This window comes from Armigeres subalbatus, chromosome 1 (genome assembly GCF_024139115.2).
Source record: "Armigeres subalbatus isolate Guangzhou_Male chromosome 1, GZ_Asu_2, whole genome shotgun sequence".
NCBI lineage: Eukaryota > Metazoa > Arthropoda > Insecta > Diptera > Culicidae > Armigeres > Armigeres subalbatus.
In genome coordinates this window covers 39,828,286-39,848,490 of record NC_085139.1, presented here as the reverse complement: position 1 = coordinate 39,848,490, position 20,205 = coordinate 39,828,286, and the positions used below count along the sequence as shown (strand labels likewise).

The following is a 20,205-nucleotide window of genomic DNA, read 5'->3' as shown; positions in this document are numbered from 1 at the left end:
ACCACCATTCAATTCGGAAGAAAGTACAAAACCGTACTGTGACTTATGGCCATGCATGGCCAGTGAAATTTTCTCGCCATATTCTGAGTTTTTAAAATGCATATATAGTGGTTCAAAACGCATATTATTGAGACGAATACCAGGAGAATTGATCCGAGACGAATTACAAAAAGTCGCTTAGCGCGGTCGCGGAATTAGCCTCAATGTCACTCAGAGCAAAGGTAATTGCAGCAGATATTCATTAGCGTCTCCAACGATTTGGATTCCGTCAGCGAAAATTTACATTTTCTTACAAGATGCTGTCTTTGGTTTTGATGAGCCATGATTTGTTAAAGAGTAAATTGATCCGAGACGAATATTCACCACTGAACAAAACACAATTGCTTAGCGACGGCAAAGAGCGTGTTAGAGAGAAGCGCGACAATCAATTCATTCGCGATGGCTGAAAAAAACAGGGCTGACAATCGTCATCGTTATAGCACGAAATGCCACAGTAGCGACGAGTGGCATTGTCTTCACTGCTACTCTACACATCGTCAATGACGCGCACGACGTTAGCTTTCGTCGTGTAACCAAATCGTTCTGACGACATCGAAGAACGAAGACTTCATACCGTTATTCTTCGAACGGCAGCTGCCATGCGAAGATTTTTGCTAATTCTTTGTAATAATGAATTTGAAGCAACGTATGAAAGCGTTATGAATGTTATCGATACATTTATGTTACCAAACTTTCTATTATTTGTTTATTTGAGACGCTATTATGTTTTTAACCAGTCCGTCTATAATGACGTGCAATCAATTGTGTGAAGAAGTGACGACGAAAATCGTCATAACTTTTGGCTGCGCAACTATCGTCGTGGTACGCATGCGGCGCGAAGAAAACGAATAGGTGTTGCGTCGTGCAATGTTATGACGAAGACTAAATTTTTTTCGCTTTCTTCATACGACGAGAATGACTATTGTCAGCCCTGGAAAAAAATATGGATGTCGTCCGAAAAACAAATTTTAGGCGACCACCAATACCGACACAATCGAAATTTTGATCAATTTATTGAAGCGTCTTTTTTCCGGCACGTACTTGAGATTCTTCTATTACGAGAACAGAGAAAACTTCTAATTTTGCGGAGCAAAGAAGAAAAAGAAGATTGAGTGTCGGAAACTTCAAATGACATGCACTGTGCGAAAAGTGTTGATATTCCTTTATATCAAGAATATTCGAGAATCTAAAATGTTTCAAAATCGCATAAATACGTTCCGAAATGCCTTTAAAGTACCATAAAACTAATTTAAAATATATAGCGGCATGTAACACTCGTTTAAAGTTGCATATTTTCTTTGATTTCAATAATCAACATTCAAACCGAAAAAATCAACCAACATTATTTTCCGTGCATCAAGTGATTTGACGTTTGCGGAACCACTTTCCGACGGTCGACCGTCGGACCCTCGTTCGAATTTTTCTATCTTCTCGCAATATCGACGGCAACATTCTGCCGTAATTCTGAAAAGAATTTAGAAAAAAAAAACCATTGTCGGTCGTTATTGTCCCTAAAAAATGCTCTCTCTTGTTCTCTACAAGTAAATCATCCTCCCTGTGATCGAATACGGCATGCCGGTCTGAGAGAGCTGCGCTGAAACCCATCATCTGAATCTCCAACTTATTCAAAACAAATTCCTGAGGATGATTCTCAACTCAGGTTCATCATCTGGCGGGGATAAAAACCTTACCTAACGCATGGTGAGTGTAAAGAAAAGTTTAGAGTTTATTTTTTTAGAACAAACGGATTAAAATTATATATTTTATGTACATAGACACTAATAGACCACTTTTTCACATGTATGTATGCGAATGTTTCCAAGTTCTGAAATTTACTACTATATAAATCTCACTCATTTTTAGGGTATTAAACGATGCAACTAAAAATGAGTTTGCCAAATGCTGTTAATTTTGCTGTCGATAAATGTTTGTACAAGATCTTTTCTGCAAATTCTCCAAGGAATTCCTTCGGTTTCTGCATTACAGAAATCGCTACAAGCAATTTCTCTAGCTATTCCACCGACAAACTTAACGAAAAGAGTTTTACTGGGGTTTTCTAAGTTTTGGAAGCATCATCCTTTTGAACTTTGGGATCTTTCTAGAATACATCCAAAATAATACTCCAAGAACTCCTTCAACATTTGTTCAGGAAGTTCCACAAACGTATTGCAATAAATTCCTTCAATTATTTCTTCAAGTATTTCTCCAGAAGCTCCTTCTATGCGAATTTCCTTCATGAATCCCTTGTAAAAGTCAAAGTTCTGAGAAGTTTTTTAGAAAGTCTTTGGAAATTATTATATTTTTTTCCGGAATCTTTCAGAATAGGAACTCCTTCAAAATAATTTCTCATGGAATTCGTGAGGCAATTCTTCCAAAAATTCGGTGTTTTTTTTCAACCACTCTTTTGGGCTCTGGTCATAGCTCACAAGCTTCAATACTCACGCTTCTACGGGTCTTTCGATGACAACTGACCGCCAGCTAAGGGTTGCGTACTTAGCTGGTAGTGTAGCCTGGACACTGTTGTCCTTCTGACATCCGCTAGAGTGAAAGGGTGTGACCTGGAGGCTTGCCTATGATGTGGTGGGGTTTGACAGCGGGATCTGTTGAACTTTTATACAAAGCTACGAGAATTCGCAAGCAGGCCCTATCGAAGCGACCGTGTGCCGCTCAAAGCGCTCTAGCCTAGTCCAGGTGTTGGGTGGGACTTTAAATAAATTTAACCTGACTGATCGAGCGTCTGTTCACCAAGGAGATGCGGCTTCAACAACGTCTGTTCTGGCATCCAGCGGCTGCGTACGGAATGCTTTTCCCCGGAAGTTAAGTCTAAGATGGCAGCCCCATCCCGCTGGATAGGGACCTTAGGCCAACAACCTACTGCTCTCCAAACTTAACAAACCGTTCGAGAAACCAACGAAGAAAGATAGAGAACTGATATAACGGCGACGACTTTAGGCATGAAACAAAGGACACGAATTGGAACATGGAATGTTTTATCGTTAGCACAGCAAGGTAAGCTGGCACAACTCGTTAGGTTGGCACGGCGCATGAAGATCGGAATCCTGGACTGAGTGAAGTCCGTTGGCCAAACTTTGGAAAACACAAACTACCATCGGGACAGGTATTGTTATATTCCGGTATTCGGGGGAACAACGCTCCCCGGCACCGAGGAGTTGGTTTCCTGCTTAGCACAAATGCACAGGCGGCGCTCATCAAGTGGGAATCAATTTAAAAAAAAAAAAAAATTACCGGAATCTATGTACATGGGCAACTTAAATGCGAAGATCGGCTCCGGCAACACGGACTATGAGCGTGTCATGGGACATCATGGTCTTGGGGAAATGATGGAAACAGTGAGCTGTTGGCAGATTCTGTAATGACATGGTGATTGGAGGATCGCTCTTCCCCATCGATTAGTGCACGAAGACACGTGGGTCTCTTGTGAGGGAGAAACTGAAAATCAAATCGACCACATCTGCATTAGCCGAAAATGGAGAAGGAGCCTTCTTGCTGTTTGGAATAAACGCAGCCCTGACATCGCGTCTGACCATCACTTTCTAATTGGTGGGATCCGATTATGCATTGCTCTGATTCAGCAGCGGGAAGAGAGACGGATGGTGATTCAACACACGCCGACCAGAAGATCCAGCTGTAGAGAGATCGTTCATTGAAGAACTTGGAACTCGGGCAGCGGTTGTCCGGGAAGGCGGCAGCGTAGAAAGCAGTGGACGGCCATCAAGAATGCCATTATCGTAACAAGCGAGTACAACCTGGGTGAGCTGCGAACTTAGCAGAAGAAGAGGATTACGGATGCAACCTGGCGGAAAATCGAGGAATGTAGAGAAGCAAAGGCTGCACTAGACCGTCTAAAACCCAGAGCAGCCAAGTACAAGTCCCGTCAACAGGAGTAGAGAAGGAAATTAAACGCTGCTGCAGACGGGACAAGCGAGCGTGGGGGGGGATCCCTGGCCGCCGAAGGGGAAAAAGCTTCAACAACTGGCGATATTCGCCTCCTCTACAATGTTTCGCGACGCCTGAGTGGAGCAAGGATGAATCCAAGGATGCCGGTGAAAGCATGCGACAGTTCAGTTACTCACCTACCCAACCGATTAGCTGAAACGTTGGTTCGTGCATTTCGGACAACTTTTTCAAGTTTCGACGCCCGACTAACCATCAACATCTCGGCATGAGCCGCCAAGAGCGCGACGCATTACCCGCGTCAACTCCGAAACTTCATCATTGCAGGAGATTGAAACAGCCATCGGAAGCATGAAATCCAACAAAGCTCCCGGGGTCGATCGCATTTCAGCAGAGATGCTCAAACCTGACCCCATGTTATCTGCGCAAATGTTGCATCAACTATTCTGCAATATCTGGGAAACCGCAACTTTTTCGGCTTACTGGATGCAGGGCGTATTGGTGAAGGTCCCAAAAATGTGGATCTAGCTGTGTGTGACATTAGGCGAGGCATCATGTTACTGTATATTGTTCTCAAAGTTCTGTGCTAAGTTACCCTAAATCGGATACAGGAGAGACTCTCCGACGGCAGGCAGGATTCCACCTAGGAAGATATTGTCACCTTGTATTCATTGACTACGAAAAAGCATTCGATCGTCTGAACCACGAAAACCTGTGGGGCGCCCTTAGAGGCAAGGGAGTTCCGAATAAAATAGTCGGCCTCATCGAAGCGCAGTAGTCCTGCTCTGGCAGCCTATTACTATGGAGCATCTAAGCGATTTCAATTTAGCCGGTGATATTGTTCTACTAGCACAACGGCGCTCTGATATGCAGAGTAAGCTGAACGACCTGGTGGAACGCTCCTCAACGGCGGGTATCATCATCAACGTCAACAAGACCAAATCGTAAATACAATGAAAATACAAACAACCACTCCAACTTTACGGTAGCTGGGTAAGCAGTGGAAAAGGTCGAAAACTTGCAATATCTGGCAGCCAGTTAGCGTCGAACGGTGGAACCAAGATCAACATAGGAGCACGGATCAGGAAGGCAAGGGCTGCGTTTGCGAGTTTACGGAATGCATGGAGATCCAATCAGATTAATCATGGCACCAAATTTCGAACATTCAACTCAAACGTAAAATCTGTGTTGTTATACGCCAGTGAGATTTGGTGTGCATCAGCAAAGATTACGCAGAAACTGCAAGTTTTTATCAACCGATGCCTACATTTTATAATTCAATGCTATCGAAAACCGAAATTGACAGAAATTCGAGAACGTAAATGGAGGTGGGTCGGCCACACATTACGCAGCCGCCTAGGATGGAGATCTTTCACGTTGGCCCTATGTTGGCCCCTAGGGATGCTCAGAATACATGAATGAATGCATGACTCTTTCAGAAATTCAAACTGGAGCCAGAGATGGTACTCGTTGTAAGCACGCTTCTGTTCTCAAAGCTGGCGCTATTGCATCATATGGGTACCAATTTACTTACAGATGCTTTTCGAGGAAAAATTTCTTCAAGAATTTTGACGTAGGACTACGTCTGTTTTTTCTATATTGGGGTACACTTTACGATTGCGAAAATCGGGGACCGTCACGATAATATGATAGACTTTAAATTTTAATATCTCAGCCATTTCACGATGGATTTTCAATTTTTTGGACCCATGAAGGATGAGTTAACTTTAGCTTCTTTGTATTTATTTGAACATACTAATTTTTAACTATTTATTATCGATAATTTATAAAAAGTTTAGAAATAGGTAAACCAACCAATCACGTACATGAATCACTAGCACAGACATCAAAAATTAATCACTTGCGGGTTTAAATCTAATCCTCAGTTTGAACAAGATTTCACGCAGAGCGAACGAATCAAAGCGATCGCAGCGTTAAATTTTTACGGAGGCGCTGGTTACATTTTTAACGGAAATCCACCGCATTGGTGGAGGTCCTCTGTGTGTTGCTGCAGATCATTCAACCTCAACGAACCAGCATTTTATTTGAAGAAAGGGTTGACTACAAAAATGTCACTGTTGCGATCCCGTGCCGCCAGTGGCGATGCTTTTATTACATTATTGGGAAAGCGTATTTGGGAAAGAAAGTTGGATGTTCTCAGGACTAGCATTTTCTGAACAGAAAGGTTTAATTGCAAAAATGGACTGTTTCGGTGGCATCGGCGTTTGGCGTGGAAGCTTGGTTTCTGTAAGTGATTCCATCCATTCCAATTTACGGGCTCAATTTATTGAAAACAAGAAAGCTGCTTTCCAGCACACGACACATTCACCCATATTCTTGTTTACGTACGAACGTGCTTTCGAACGAAAGTTGAAGTGCATTCTCGTTTACGCCAGCAAAATCAAATGGAGAAACGGTTCGAACGAATCACATTCGTTCGAAAGTATCGTTCATCCGTAAACAAGAATAAGGGTTATTTTGTTAGGGATTCCGCAAAGAGCGGTTAAACCATGTATAAGCCAGTGGCAAATATATTGTCACCAATTTTTTATATGCTTTTCTGTTTATTAACAAGAGCTCTACTTATTATTTCCCATGTAATGACTTACTACCTAGTAATCCCCCAGATGAATTTGAGCCATAAAAAATTGAAATGTCAATTTGAGAACGGTTTTTTACGAACCGATCGTAAGTTTCGAGTGGAAGATGGATTTACAGTTATAATTCGTTGAAGAATGTCGACAAAGATATACTTTTTCCCATTGGTAATAATTATTTTGAATCTCATGTGTTAGATTACGGCGTGATTAGCGTGAAAAATACTTTGCCTTTCTTGTATATTTGGATTTTGGATTTTTGACAATTGCTTGGGAAAAAAAAGTGCAAAACATTTTTTTTTTCACTTATGATGCGTTTTCCAGCTAGGACTCTTCGCTAAAAAATGTAACGTGCCTTGTTTTGATTTGTTTTACGTAAAACCTATTTTTTTAATCTTATTTTTGTTGCATTTTTTCCCGCTGGCAAGGCAGTGGCAAATAACATTCTCCGACATTGTCTGCGGAATCCCGATCAAAATCGCTCGCGCGCGCCGGAAAGCAGCTTTCTTATATCTAATGAAGTAATTTCATTAGCTCCATCCCTTCATTAATCGTTATGAGTGCACTTTATATTTAGACTCATATCAGATCACAAAGGGGCGGGGCTAACGGTCTTAATTTATTGAATACAAGAAAGCTGCTTTCCTGCGCGCGCGAGCCATTTTGATCGGGATTTCACAAAGAGCGGTTCGACATTCGATGCAGCGGAGCGGACGCAGCAGCACGATAACGTGGGTGGCAGTGGTAATGCTGAAAATTTATTTCAAATTTTGGAGGCTTATCGAAAAATCATCAAGGAGCGGTCGGACAGTTTCAACGCAAGCGTTGAAACTAACTGTGCCGACAAGCGTTTAGATGCAGTTAGTTATTGGAAAGACGCATTTGGAAATGAAAATTAGTTCTTCTCAGGACCAACATTTTATGGACAGAAAGAGTTATTTGCGAAAATTGACTGTTTCGGTGGTATGAGGCTTGGCGTGGTAGCTTGGTTGCTGTTAGTGATTCCATCCATTCAAATTTAATGCATCATCATCTCCCTCCGACGCGCTATCAAATTCGCTAAATTCGATTGAGTTTTGCACTTTTAAGAAAGATTATTTCGGATAGTCGGATCAACCTTCTTTTGTATAAAATGGTGGCTTTTGTATAAAATCAATGAAGACGCCACCTCAGTGGAAGCTATCTACAGCAACCACCCATCGGTAAACGTCGATCGGACAGACAGATGCCAAGAGATAATGTTTTGTAATATGAAGAAACTTCGTCTAGAGTCAAATTTCTGTTGTTATTCCTTGCAACAATACGCATCTTAGATAACCAACATCTCATAACCAAATTCAGAATCTTGCGAGAAAATTTCATAGGATTTTTAGAATTTGTCATTCTCCGTTGTCTGCGGAATCCCGATCAAAATGGCTCACGCGCGTCGAAAAGCAGCTTTCTTATATCTAATGAAGTAATTCCATTAACCCCGCCCCTTCATTATTCGTTATGAGTGCATATTATGTTTACACCCATATCAGATCACAAAGGGGCGGGGCTAACGGACTTAGGGCCAATTTCTTCACCTCCGCTTAACTCTTAAGCGGTGCTTACCCATACGCTTAAACCTGGTTTAGGCACTAAGCGGTGGTGAAGAAATCGGCCCTTATTTATTAAATACAAGAAAGCTGCTTTCCGACGCGCACGAGCCATTTTGATCGGGATTTCGCAAATTCGCAGGTTGAACAAGATTTTACGTAGAGCGGACGCAGCGGAGCGAACACAGCAGTACGAAGGCACTCTGGTAGCATTTTCAACGGAAAACCATCGAATTGGTGGTGGAAGTCTGCGTTGGTGGTCGTCATTCAACCTCAACAAACCAGCATTTTATGTGAAGAAAGGGTTGATTACAAAAATGACGTCTGTTGTGATCCGCTATATCGCTATAGCGAAAACTCATCGAGTGGTCGTCGAACAATAACAGCACGAAGTGGAATTCTAACATTAACGTTCCGACAAGGATTTGGTTGCAGTTAGTTATTGGAAAGGTGCATTGGGGACACAAAATTGGTTCTTCTCAAGACCAGCATCTTCTGAACAGAAAGGGTTGATTGCAAATATGGACTGTTTCGGTGGAATCGGCGTTTGGCGTGATAGTTTGGTTGCTGTGAGCGATTCCATTCATTCGAACAAATTTATTGCGTCGTCACTCACCGACGCGCGCTTATGATTACGCTATCGTAACTGTAACTTTCTGTCAACGCCAAACTATTAATTTTGGACTTTGATGAACATTCTTGCAGCCCCGATCAATCTACCCTTGTGTAAAATAATGGTACTGTAAAGAACCGATATTTTTCCAATAATTGAGCGTTTCAATCCTCAACTACAACAAAACATAATCTAAATCTTATGAGGAAATTCCATTTGGCTGCTAATTCGAACAAACTCATTGCATCATCTCCATCCGACGCGTGTTTGTGGTTGTGCTACCTACCAAAGGGTAACATTCTGTCGTCACCAAACGATTGAGTCTTGCACTTTGAAAGAAATTCGCCTAGAATTAATCTTCTTTTGTATAAAATGATAACCCGGAAAAAATCGATACCATTTCTAATGACCAAAGAATCTTGCCAGAAAATTTCACTTTCCGTCGACGACGGCCAAATCGATGAAGACGCCACCTTAGTGAAAAATGTCGTTAGCTTCCCTAGTTTTTCAAATCCCGCATTATTAAAAACAATAAATCTTTCCAAAATCGTATTTGTGTTTGAACGGATAAATTAGAAAACTTAAGCCGAACAGTCTGTTTGTCTGGGTTAAAAATTTCCCCAAGGGTCAAAACCTCTTCTTGGATACATAGTTTAAGTCCTGAAAGGACTGTTTGAAATTTATTCTTTCAATTCTTATAAATTGAAATTTAGTCCCGCTCACTTTGCCACCAGCGCTATAGAAAACAATACATGTACGTATCCACTGAAAGATAGACGAGTGGCTTCAGAGGCGATGCGGCCGATGAGTCGTACCTATTCCACGGTTGGTTCATCCAACTGGGATTTACTTTCAGTTTCTTGAATCGGTTGACCTCCGAGCAGTTTGCACAATGCTAATAAATTGACACAATTTATAATGAAAAATACCCTCCATTTCGTATAGCTACGTAGTCCTATGTCACATTTCCATACCACCCGATTGGGCTGCACCTTTGAGTTTTTCCTTAGAATCGTTCAAGAATTCCATTAGACATCTTTACAGAAATCACTTGTTATAGAAATTAGAAAAAAATACGTTAGGGAATTTCTAAGAAAGTTACTTTGAAATTTCTTTTGGAAGTTGCTTTAGGTATTTGCTGGATTTATTCGACGGTACTACAATAATTTTCCTGGAAAGCGTATATTTTTTCCATGTTTTTTTTTTTAAAGAAATGCTTCATGAATCAGAAATTTCTTTAGGAATTCTTTCGAGTAATTATTGAGAAAAAATGTTTCCTTACAATTGTTATTCATCCCGTTACACTCTCCGTACGCACTGAATTTCTAATTGTTCAACTCAAGCGGGCTTTATCCTGCTCCCAATAAAAATAAATAAAAAATTTAAAAGGCGCATTATTGAAAATAAATCGGTTCTTTACAGAACTTCAACTTTATAGTAGGGAATGCTGAAGCAAATTTGATCCTAGAAGAAATATTATCAATATACAAAACACAGTCGCTTGATTGCGGCAGAGCATCGCATCGATGTCTTTACATTGTCCAACTTCTGCCTTGCGGTCGTGTTTTGTACACAACCTTTTTTTTCTTCCTTTTACTTCCATTTTTTTACCGGAACTTTTCCATTATTCCTTCCAAAAAATCTTTCTTTCCAGCGATTACTTTATGATTTAGTATCACCAACCAAATCCCCTAAGGAATATTTGTTTTATCATTTATTTTTCATGCAATTTGGCCTCCACCACGTTTTGCAGCAGACCCATTTTCAAAACATATTTGGAATGCGTTAGAAAGTTCCAAGAACCTTGTTGTTTTGAGTAGAAGATCATTGTGTAAATTATATATCTGCACGTTGAAATGGTTCGGTATTCCGATTTATATTTGGCGAAAATATTGAAAAAGATGAAGGGGTGCATATTGAGCTGTTTATCGCTACGCTGTCTGCTCTAGCGGTGATGTTCAGGTGGTCGAGCTCCCCGTTTGTTCTGTGTGCAGCAATGTTTCCCCGAAAATAACATTTCCTCCTTTCCAAGATGAGCCAGCCTAGGGCTGTAAATCCCGTCAACAAAAATAAAAAAAAAATCCTCGGAAATATAATTTACCTGAAAATATAATTTCCTCGAAAATAACATTTAATAACATTCAACATTTGGTGGAAATTACATTCGGATAATTGGTTTATCTGATAATTGTGATGTATGGACGGACATTATACCTAATGTCAATTTTACGGAAGAGTCTCCAGAAGTCATTTTTATTAGAATTCCAGAATAAATACCCAGAGTAGTTCACTCGGGGAATCTAAAAAACATGTTTAGGAATTCCTTTACAAACTTCCATAGGTTTCCAATATGAACTCTTAGTGAAAAGCCCATGGAACTACCTGTGAAACTTTTCAAGCTGGATTATATAAATAATTGCATGGAGAACTTGCCGAAAATATTCACAAATGTGTGTAGTCCCAAATAAATTTCTGGAGGAATTCTCGGACTATATCGTGAGAGTTTTTTTTCCGAGCTCCGAAAGCCTGGTAAAACTTGATTAGTCATGTGACCTAACCATTTTTCAAACACCAAGCTTCACGGTGACGGTGCCGCGTTAGGCTGATAGCAACCGAAATTCGGAAATATATGTAGGACTGAATTAACCACACTCTATGTTGGTCTCAAACGGAGTATACATAGAAGTGATTAACTGGAACCCAGTTGGGCATCGCAAAAGAAGCAGTCCACATTCACAAACTATTTTAATCTCATCAAACTATTTATATGGTGTAAAATCAAAAAGACTGTCCCAGTTTTTCGTAGTTTAGTGAACTCTACTTGTAGATAGAATTACATTACTTGTAAGTAGAAATGATATATTGTGGACGAAATACTGAAATAACATATACCTGGTTTGTATCGCATTCAACTCGACAGAACATAACCGTGCGCAGGACCATACACTATCTGTGGTTTATTCTACATAGTTGCAAATACCTGAAATGAAAAAAAGTAGAAATATAATTAATAACGAAAACTAAGTAAGGAGCGTAATAGGATACGATCAGCAAAAATCCGGAATCTTATAGAAAGGTATTTTTAATAAGTAGAGCTAAAACTGTAAGTGTTTACTACAACAAATGTAATTACTTCGTTTAGTTTTGGAGCTGCATCAAATAGTAGTAGCTAGCTGCTTTCCGACGCAGCGAGTTGATACTTCCAAAACAAAAATGTATCTTCTTTTTATGTTTTTTTTTTGCCTGTAAATATCATACAGTATAATCCCTGCTACGCCCATGCAGCTGTGTTAAACGGGAATACCAGCGAGCCGATAGGTAACCTGTTGGAAATCTTGCCCATCGAGACCCGCAGGGCTGGCGCTGATACTGTCGTTGGGTGCGATGGGCCAAAAACAAATTGGGACACTCCTCGAAGCGTATCGATGTGTATTATATTTGATATCGATTTCCTGTCGGCCCATGCGAGCCCACCCGACAGTAGATCGCATTCCCCCGGTTCGGTGATTTGTTTCGTTCCGGGAGCCTATGACGCCGGTCGGTAACTGCCGCTTGAATTGATGCCATGGTGTACTTCTTTTTGGGTTAGCCGTCGACATCAATAGCTGATGTGTGGGCTCGTCCTCGAATGTCCCGAACATTTGCAATGAATTTTTCATGATGACGTGCGCATCGCCGTAGTTTACGGTTGGGCGATGGTACTCGGAGCCAGCTGTGGAAGTTTTTTCAAGTTGGTAACATACAAAACAAGAAACCCACTGAAATTTCGGCAATCTATTACTTAGTTGGAACAACTGACGTCACCTATACGAATTTAAAAGCTAGCTTCATCACACTTGATAAAATCATTCAATCTTAACAAAATCGCAAAAAATAGACTATACCACTCAATATTCTTTTATGTCATTCATTGTCATCCATTCCAGCCAGCTCTACGGTTTCAGTACCCATCTGTGCACGAAAGAATGTCCAAAACATTGACAGATGTTCACTGAGCACACTTAATCTTCATTTCGAGTGAAATTCGATATCCGCTAGCTGGAAGAAGGGCCTATTGTCGCTATTCTTATTTACCTAGCCTCGGTCTACGTCTACCAGCCACACAACAGGAGAGCTTCTTTCATCAACCAACCACATCGAACCCAACGAAATGGATCGTTCCCGTTCTTCCGCGCGCGCTCCGCTCATCGTTCGACAAGCATGTCGACCATGGTCTGCAGATCGAAGAGAAGGATAGGTGAGCGGTGGATAGTGGTACGATGAGTCAAACTGTGCTGATGAGTGAGAATATCCTTATGGCATGCATGGTTCTTTCAAGTCGAGCGAGAGGACCAGGACGGTGATGCCAAGGTGCGGGGCTGTTGTGATGCTCTGCTTAAATATTCAGAAGGTTTTGACGGGTTAGCTAAATTTTTCATGGCCCTTCTTTTCTTGACGGATCGATTTCAGTAGCGATGATCTGGCAACGTCAGTGCTGATAGTAATTTATATGATATAAATTGATGGAAAAGTTATAAAAAGCTTTAAGCTAGAAAACATTTTTATAGATTATTGTAAAAGTCGCTGCTATACATTTTTTAAATTATATTTAATTACACTGCCTTTTTAGAGTTAATGTATTTGGTGATGTTTTACAATCTGATTATTTTTGAATCCGAACAATCTGCGATTAGTAAGCACTACCGGGTTGGACTGACTTGGATAAATATTGAACATATATGTTCCACAAGAAATCATTCCGACTCCTTTATTGTAGCACGTTTCCTCCGAGAAACTGCAAAGAAACTAAATGAACCGAACTCCGTTTATGGGAAGAAAACCCCGCACGGAATTCAATTTTTAAATTGCAAAACATCGAGAACGGCACGTTTTGGTCTGGACCGGTGCCAACTATCCAGTCGGGCGAAGGTCCCCACCACGTCGCATGGCCCCGCAGCGACCCATCCCACTCTGGTCCAATCCGACCGAACCGTACTAAATTTGGAAGCTCACGTTCCGATCCGGATGGTTGCTCGGCTGCCTTCCTGGCTCGGCGGCTTATGCCCATGATGCGTACATACAGTCAAGGCAGCGGAATTATTGCTGCACCATAGACCAGAGCACCACCGCGCGCCGCCGCCGCCGGGGCCGTGTGCGGTCGCAGTCGGTCGCCTCAGGAGAAACCACGCTGTCCAGAGCCAGACGGCGAAAACATGATGTAGAAGAGGAAAACAAGAACATTAAATGCAGCAATCGGGCATCGTGTCCGTTGGTACATTATGTAGGTACGTACAAGTACGTAAGAAAACGAATCATGACCAAATACGGCGCAAGACGACAGCGACGTTGGCGTTGCACGTCTACTTCTGGTCGGTCGACCCGGATTCCATCGGGATGGGGAACAATATTGAGCGCGACGTGCTCAATCCGGCTCCTTGGACGTCGTTACGCAGAATGCCGCAATATCAAGAATAGTGTTCCATTTAGTCGGTTAGAATAGAACGTATTAAAATAGCAAAAACGAATCTCGGTAAATCTTCTGCTGTTTTCAAAGTTTCGCAATGTTCACGGCAATAATTTCCAGGATATAAAGGGTTACACTTTCAGTAATTCACAACGTGTACCCATTTAAATAATGATCAAAAATAAAGAACTGAAGCACAATTTGTTGTGCTTCTTATTTTGGTAATTTTTGTCAGCAGGCAGCACGGGATAGTAATCAGAAATGACACAATTTAAGTCAAAAATGTCCATTTTGCAAATGTTATTGATATAGGAGTCCCTAGTATGTTATTAATACAGGAACAAGTGAGCCTATGAAAACATTTTGATCTCAATCTGTCTATGGTTCGAGATGCCTCTGATCTATTGTAATTTTAACATTTCCACCCACAAAAACTTCTCCTAAAGATCCTTCTTGGGGAAAAATCGAAAATCTATATTTTTATAATCCTTCAGAGGTCACAACCTTGTAGTTGCAAAAAATCTAGCACGATTACCCAGTGTTACGAATTCGCGAAGTAACAGGACGATGCGTTTCAATATCTAACGAAACAATCAGAATTTCACTTTTTCTGTACCTACCATCGACGTGGATTCTTTTTTCTCTAGAAATCATGGAAGGAATAGTATGGACCATATCGTATCCATAAACTTATATTTTAATCCATCTTTTTGACTAGATTTTGTTCCAAGCGTATACGAACGATCTAACCGCCCCCCCAGAGACAGAATGTTAAGAAGAAAAATTTTGTTCGATCCCTCACAAATTAAAAAAAATCGGCTGCACCGCTGAATAGAACTTATGCCGTGGGGGACCGAAATCAGTACAGCACCGAGATCCGTCCACCTCATGATACATCAATTAATTAAAGGGGGTCAAAAGTAATTAATTTTGAAATAATTTATCTTATCCTGTTCACATACTTGACAGTAAGCTTTTATGGCATAGAAATGGAAAGTAGGCTTTGAAATTAAAATAACAAAAGTCAAAAACAAATCGCCACCCACCAAACGTGGAGTTTCCGCCGCCATTATTTTGTGAGTTGCATCAAAAGTAATTGTGTTTTAATTGCGAATTGCGAATCATCTTTCCAGGTGCGTATTGAACTATTTACAGTGGTAGTTTAGTCAATCAGACTGCTTCAATTTAAATATTCGGTTAGAAAATAGCTGTACGGACTTTGATTCGAAATCCGTCCACGGTGAACGGATTTCGATTCAGGAGTAGTTGATTTAATTTATTATTTTAACATGTTTTTAGTATTTTAGGCTTAAGACGTTTCCAGATAAAGATTAGTGCTGTCGGCGCTGTCCGGAACATCTTTTGCTGGCGAGGATAGGGGAGCTAAATGTCAATGAAAGAAAATCCATACGATTTGACAACTTGGTACCCAACATGTTCCGGACAGCAGAACAAAGAGAACCGAAGCGACAATCTTTATCTAGTAACTAAAATATCTTTTGTTACAGCTTACGTAACTTATTGTTATTTCATATGATATTTATAAAACATTCCAGCTTTAATACAAATAATAAAACAAATGATAAATAAATATAACTATATTAAATACACAAGTAATTTTCGGATAACGGCGAGAAAAGATAGCTAAAGCGAAAATTGAAGTGAAGTAAGAAAGCAAGTGGATGTACAGAAATAATAATAGTGACAATAATAATTACATATATTTGTACTGATATGATCAAGATAATAGTTAAGTGATGAAGATAATATATGAAGAAGATAAATGTTGCCTGGTTATTTGTGATCGTATTATATTGAAAGTGAAAAGTGATAATAATGATGGTGGTGGGATCTTATTCTACAAAACCAGGGTTTGCAGAAATCGCTCTCAATAGAGAACCTGGAAGAGGCCGCATGCTTCGTGGAAGGCCGCGTACACGATGGCTTTTTGCAGTTGAAGAGGACCTGAGGGCGCTCAATGTTCAGGGCGACTGGAAGCGATTGGCCCAGGATCGAGTCCAGTGGAGAAGGATACTCCATTCGGCGTAGGTTCATCGAAGAGCTGTAGCCCATCAAGTATCAAGTGAGTAGATAACGAACAACGATAGAAGAGAGGCAAAAATTGTTCCAAGCCAGGATAACATTTATCAAACTTGTATACAAGTGCGAGCAAACAGAATCGGATAGGCAGCCCCCACAGTAAAATGGTGATTCTCGCTTTGTTTTCGCTCATTTCGTGTTGGTTACTGCACACCTGTGTAGAACAAGTTGAAATGCATCATCAGAGCCAGTGCTCCCCGCATTTGGAGCTTTCTAAAAGAAATTTATCATGGGGTATAGCATCCCGAATCAGTTCTCTATCATGACAGCTGGCGGAAAAAGTCTCTCGTGATATGCTACATATCATATATGTATACAGAGATGATAAGTGAGAGACTTGATCATTCTCTTTAGGATTCAATCCCTGTTCAAAACTATTCTTTTATCAACACGTCCCCAGCAGTGACCACATGAGCAACACCGCTTAGGAACGTCTGTGTGATGATGAATAGAATAGAGGCTCATAGAAGCCAATATGGACGAGGTACAGTGTAGATTAATAGCAAGGGACAGCTGCCATTGTAACCACCATGAAAAAAAAGAAAAAACATGTTTTTAGTAGTTTTTATGTGTGAATGTGAAACACTTTAAAAGTAGAAGCCTGATATTAGGTACTTTTCACTCAAATTGAGGGTTAAGTGTGGGAAACAAATAAAGTAGAATATACTTAATTTTGAAAAGAAACTAACCAAAAGTTATAAAAATTTCACATCACTTTTGTAAATATGAGATTACTTAACGTTGGATTCTCACACTTTACTGCTCTTGTTGAGTGGTTTGCTCTTCATTTTATGACAACAGAGGGAAGAAGGAGGGAGATGCAAGAAAAAAAAATCCTAAAATTAGTTTTTTTGATAATTGTAGAAAGGGGGATGGTGTGGAAGCAGAAGTATTATTTTGAAAAAATAAAAACTTCTGAACCCCTGGACCGATTTCAACTAAATTTTATACACACAATCCCTATCATAATGGGAAGATTATAGAGGGGATGGGAAAGTCATTAAGGAACGAGATAAAGTGCGGAGAGAGGGATACTGTTAAGAAAACGAACAATAGTGTGTTGCTTCTGAGAACAATGAAGGAGAAAGGAGAAGAATAGAAGTAAGAGGAAAGAAGAAAAAGAATAGAAGAAGAATGAAGATGGAAGAAGGAGGAAAGATAAAAAATAAGTTAGGAGAGAGTTAGAAGACAGAAATTAGGAAGAAAGAAAAGAGGAAAGAAGAGGGAGGCTATATAATATTCCACCCGAGAGTTGCGTTTTTCAATCTATTGTAGTAAAATTGCAAATGCCCGAGCATCAAATAAGACACAAAGACAAACCGGTACAGCCGTCCTATTGAGAAACCGACCACAGCGTACACATGCATCTATGAATCGATCTTTTTTTCTGTCAATCTTTCTGCTATGTGGGTTTTGTTAATAGCTTAATTTATTCTTCAATCCCGAGCAAAGCAGGGTACATAAAGCTAGTATATCTATAAAACAAAGTTGTACGACCGTGCATTACTCAAGAATAGACAGCCCAATTTTTGTTAATTTTTATTCGTTTTCTTCTTCTATTAACAAGGAAAAATATTATAATGAAACTGGAATACTTTGAAAATAAAAACTTTCAATAAAATGGATTTTCATACATTTGCCAAAAACATAGCAGGAACATTTTTTTTACAGAAATTATTGGAAGTGCCATTAACTTTGTAGTTTTTTCGGTTTTTGTAGAACAATTTTCCGATTTTACCAAGTCAGCCTGAAGAACTAACAATTTGGAGACGATTTATATGCTTAACTCCAAATCGACAAAAATGCAAAGTTTGGAAACGATCAGGGGCAAAATAAATGTGCGCAAAATTTGTTAACGGATATTGGCTCTAATGAACATGAATCTAACACACGGATAATGTACTGACTCCAGGAGGTACCTGGGACAAAAATGCCTCTAGAAAAAAAAAGTTGAATATGTTAAGAATGTGCTTCTGAACTATAATCTAAAAGCTTTTCTTTTAGCCTTGGCAGTCTGTAGAAGCAGCAAAAACGAGTTTGCCTTTACATCCGATGGTTTCGGTTTTAAATTAAACTTTTCCCAAGAAATATAGCCATATATAATCTAAAGTATAATCTAAAACTAGAGGTTCGGAAGCCCCTATTTGGGAGGACCGAGGGACTTTTTTTCAAAGCTGAGAAGCACCATTGCAAGAAGCCCCCTTCAAAGCGGCTCGTAGACCTCCTTTCAAGAGGCTCGAAAGACTAATAAAAAAGTCCTTTCAATAGGCTCGGAAGCCTCCTTTCAAGAGGCTCGGATGCCTCCTTTCAAGAGGCTTGGATGCCTCCTTTCAAGAGGCTCGGATGCCTCCTTTCAAGAGGCTCGGATGCCTCCTTTCAAGAGGCTCGGATGCCTCCTTTCAAGAGGCTCCAAAAGCCTCCTTTCAAGAGGCTCAGAAGCCTCCTTTCAAGAGGCCTGGATGCCTCCTTTCAAGAGGCTCAGAAGCCTCCTTTCAAGAGGCTCAGAAGCCTCCTTCAAGAGGCTCAAGCCTCCTTTCAAGAGGCTCAGAGCCTCCTTTCAAGAGGCCTCAAAGCCTCCTTTCAAGAGGCTCAGAGCCTCCTTTCAAGAGGCCCGGAAGCCTCCTTTCAAGAGGCTCAAGCCTCCTTTCAAGAGGCCTCAGAAGCCTCCTTTCAAGAGGCTCAGAAGCCTCCTTCAAGAGGCTCAGAGCCTCCTTTCAAGAGGCTCCAGCCTCCTTTCAAGAGGCTCGGAAGCCTCCTTTCAAGAGGCCTCAAGCCTCCTTTCAAGAGGCCTGGAAGCCTCCTTTCAAGAGGCTCAGAAGCCTCCTTTCAAGAGGCTCAGGCCTCCTTTCAAGAGGCTCAGAAGCCTCCTTTCAAGAGGCTCAGGCCTCCTTTCAAGAGGCTCAGAGCCTCCTTTCAAGAGGCTCAGAAGCCTCCTTTCAAGAGGCTCAGAGCCTCCTTTCAAGAGGCCTCAGGCTTCCTTTCAAGAGGCTCAGAAGCCTCCTTTCAAGAGGCTCAGAAGCCTCCTTTCAAGAGGCTCAGGAAGCCTCCTTTCAAGAGGCCTCAGAGCCTCCTTTCAAGAGGCCTGGAAGCCTCCTTTCAAGAGGCCTCAGGCTTCCTTTCAAGAGGCCTCAGGCTTCCTTTCAAGAGGCTCAGAAGCCTCCTTTCAAGAGGCCTGGAAGCCTCCTTCAAGAGGCCCAGAAGCCTCCTTTCAAGAGGCTCAGAGCCTCCTTTCAAGAGGCTCAGAAGCCTCCTTTCAAGAGGCCTGGAAGCCTCCTTTCAAGATGCTCAAGCCTCCTTTCAAGAGGCCCAAGCCTCCTTTCAAGAGGCTCAGGAAGCCTCCTTTCAAGAGGCTCAGGCCTCCTTTCAAGAGGCTCAGAAGCCTCCTTTCAAGAGGCTCAGAAGCCTCCTTCAAGAGGCCTCAGAAGCCTCCTTTCAAGAGGCCTGGAAGCCTCCTTTCAAGAGGCTCAGGCCTCCTTTCAAGAGGCCTCAGAGCCTCCTTTCAAGTGGCCTGGAAGCCTCCTTTCAAGAGGCCTGGAAGCCTCCTTTCAAGAGGCTCAGAAGCCTCCTTTCAAGAGGCTCGGAAGCCTCCTTTCAAGAGGCCTCCAGCTTCCTTTCAAGAGACTGGAAGCCTCCTTTCAAGAGGCTCGGAAACCTTCTTTCAAGAGGCTCGGAAGCCTCCTTTCAAGAGGCTCGGAAGCCTCCTTTCAAGAGGCTCGGAAGCCTCCTTTCAAGAGGCTCGGAAGCCTCCTTTCAAGAGGCTCGGAAGCCTCCTTTCAAGAGTTGAATATGTTAAGAATGTGCTTTTGAACTATAATCTAAAAGCTTTTCTTTTAGCCTTGGCAGTCTGTAGAAGCAGCAAAAACGAGTTTGCCTTTACATCCGATGGTTTCGGTTTTAAATTGAACTTTTCCCAAGAAA

General features: G+C 41.2%; 2 protein-coding genes across 2 annotated transcripts in view; one reads left to right on the top strand and one right to left on the bottom strand.

Moving 5' to 3' along the window:
* LOC134206109 (uncharacterized) overlaps nt 1–4,482 on the top strand; it is a 35,235-nt gene extending 30,753 nt beyond the window's left edge. Inside the window, exon 2 of the mRNA XM_062681803.1 lies at nt 4,282–4,482. Coding sequence (XP_062537787.1) covers nt 4,282–4,482 — 201 coding nt within the window. The remainder of the gene's footprint in view (nt 1–4,281) is intronic.
* LOC134224630 (leucine-rich repeat-containing protein 24) overlaps nt 1–20,205 on the bottom strand; it is an 820,149-nt gene that overhangs the window by 746,457 nt on the left and 53,487 nt on the right. The gene's annotated exons all lie outside the window — the stretch shown is intronic.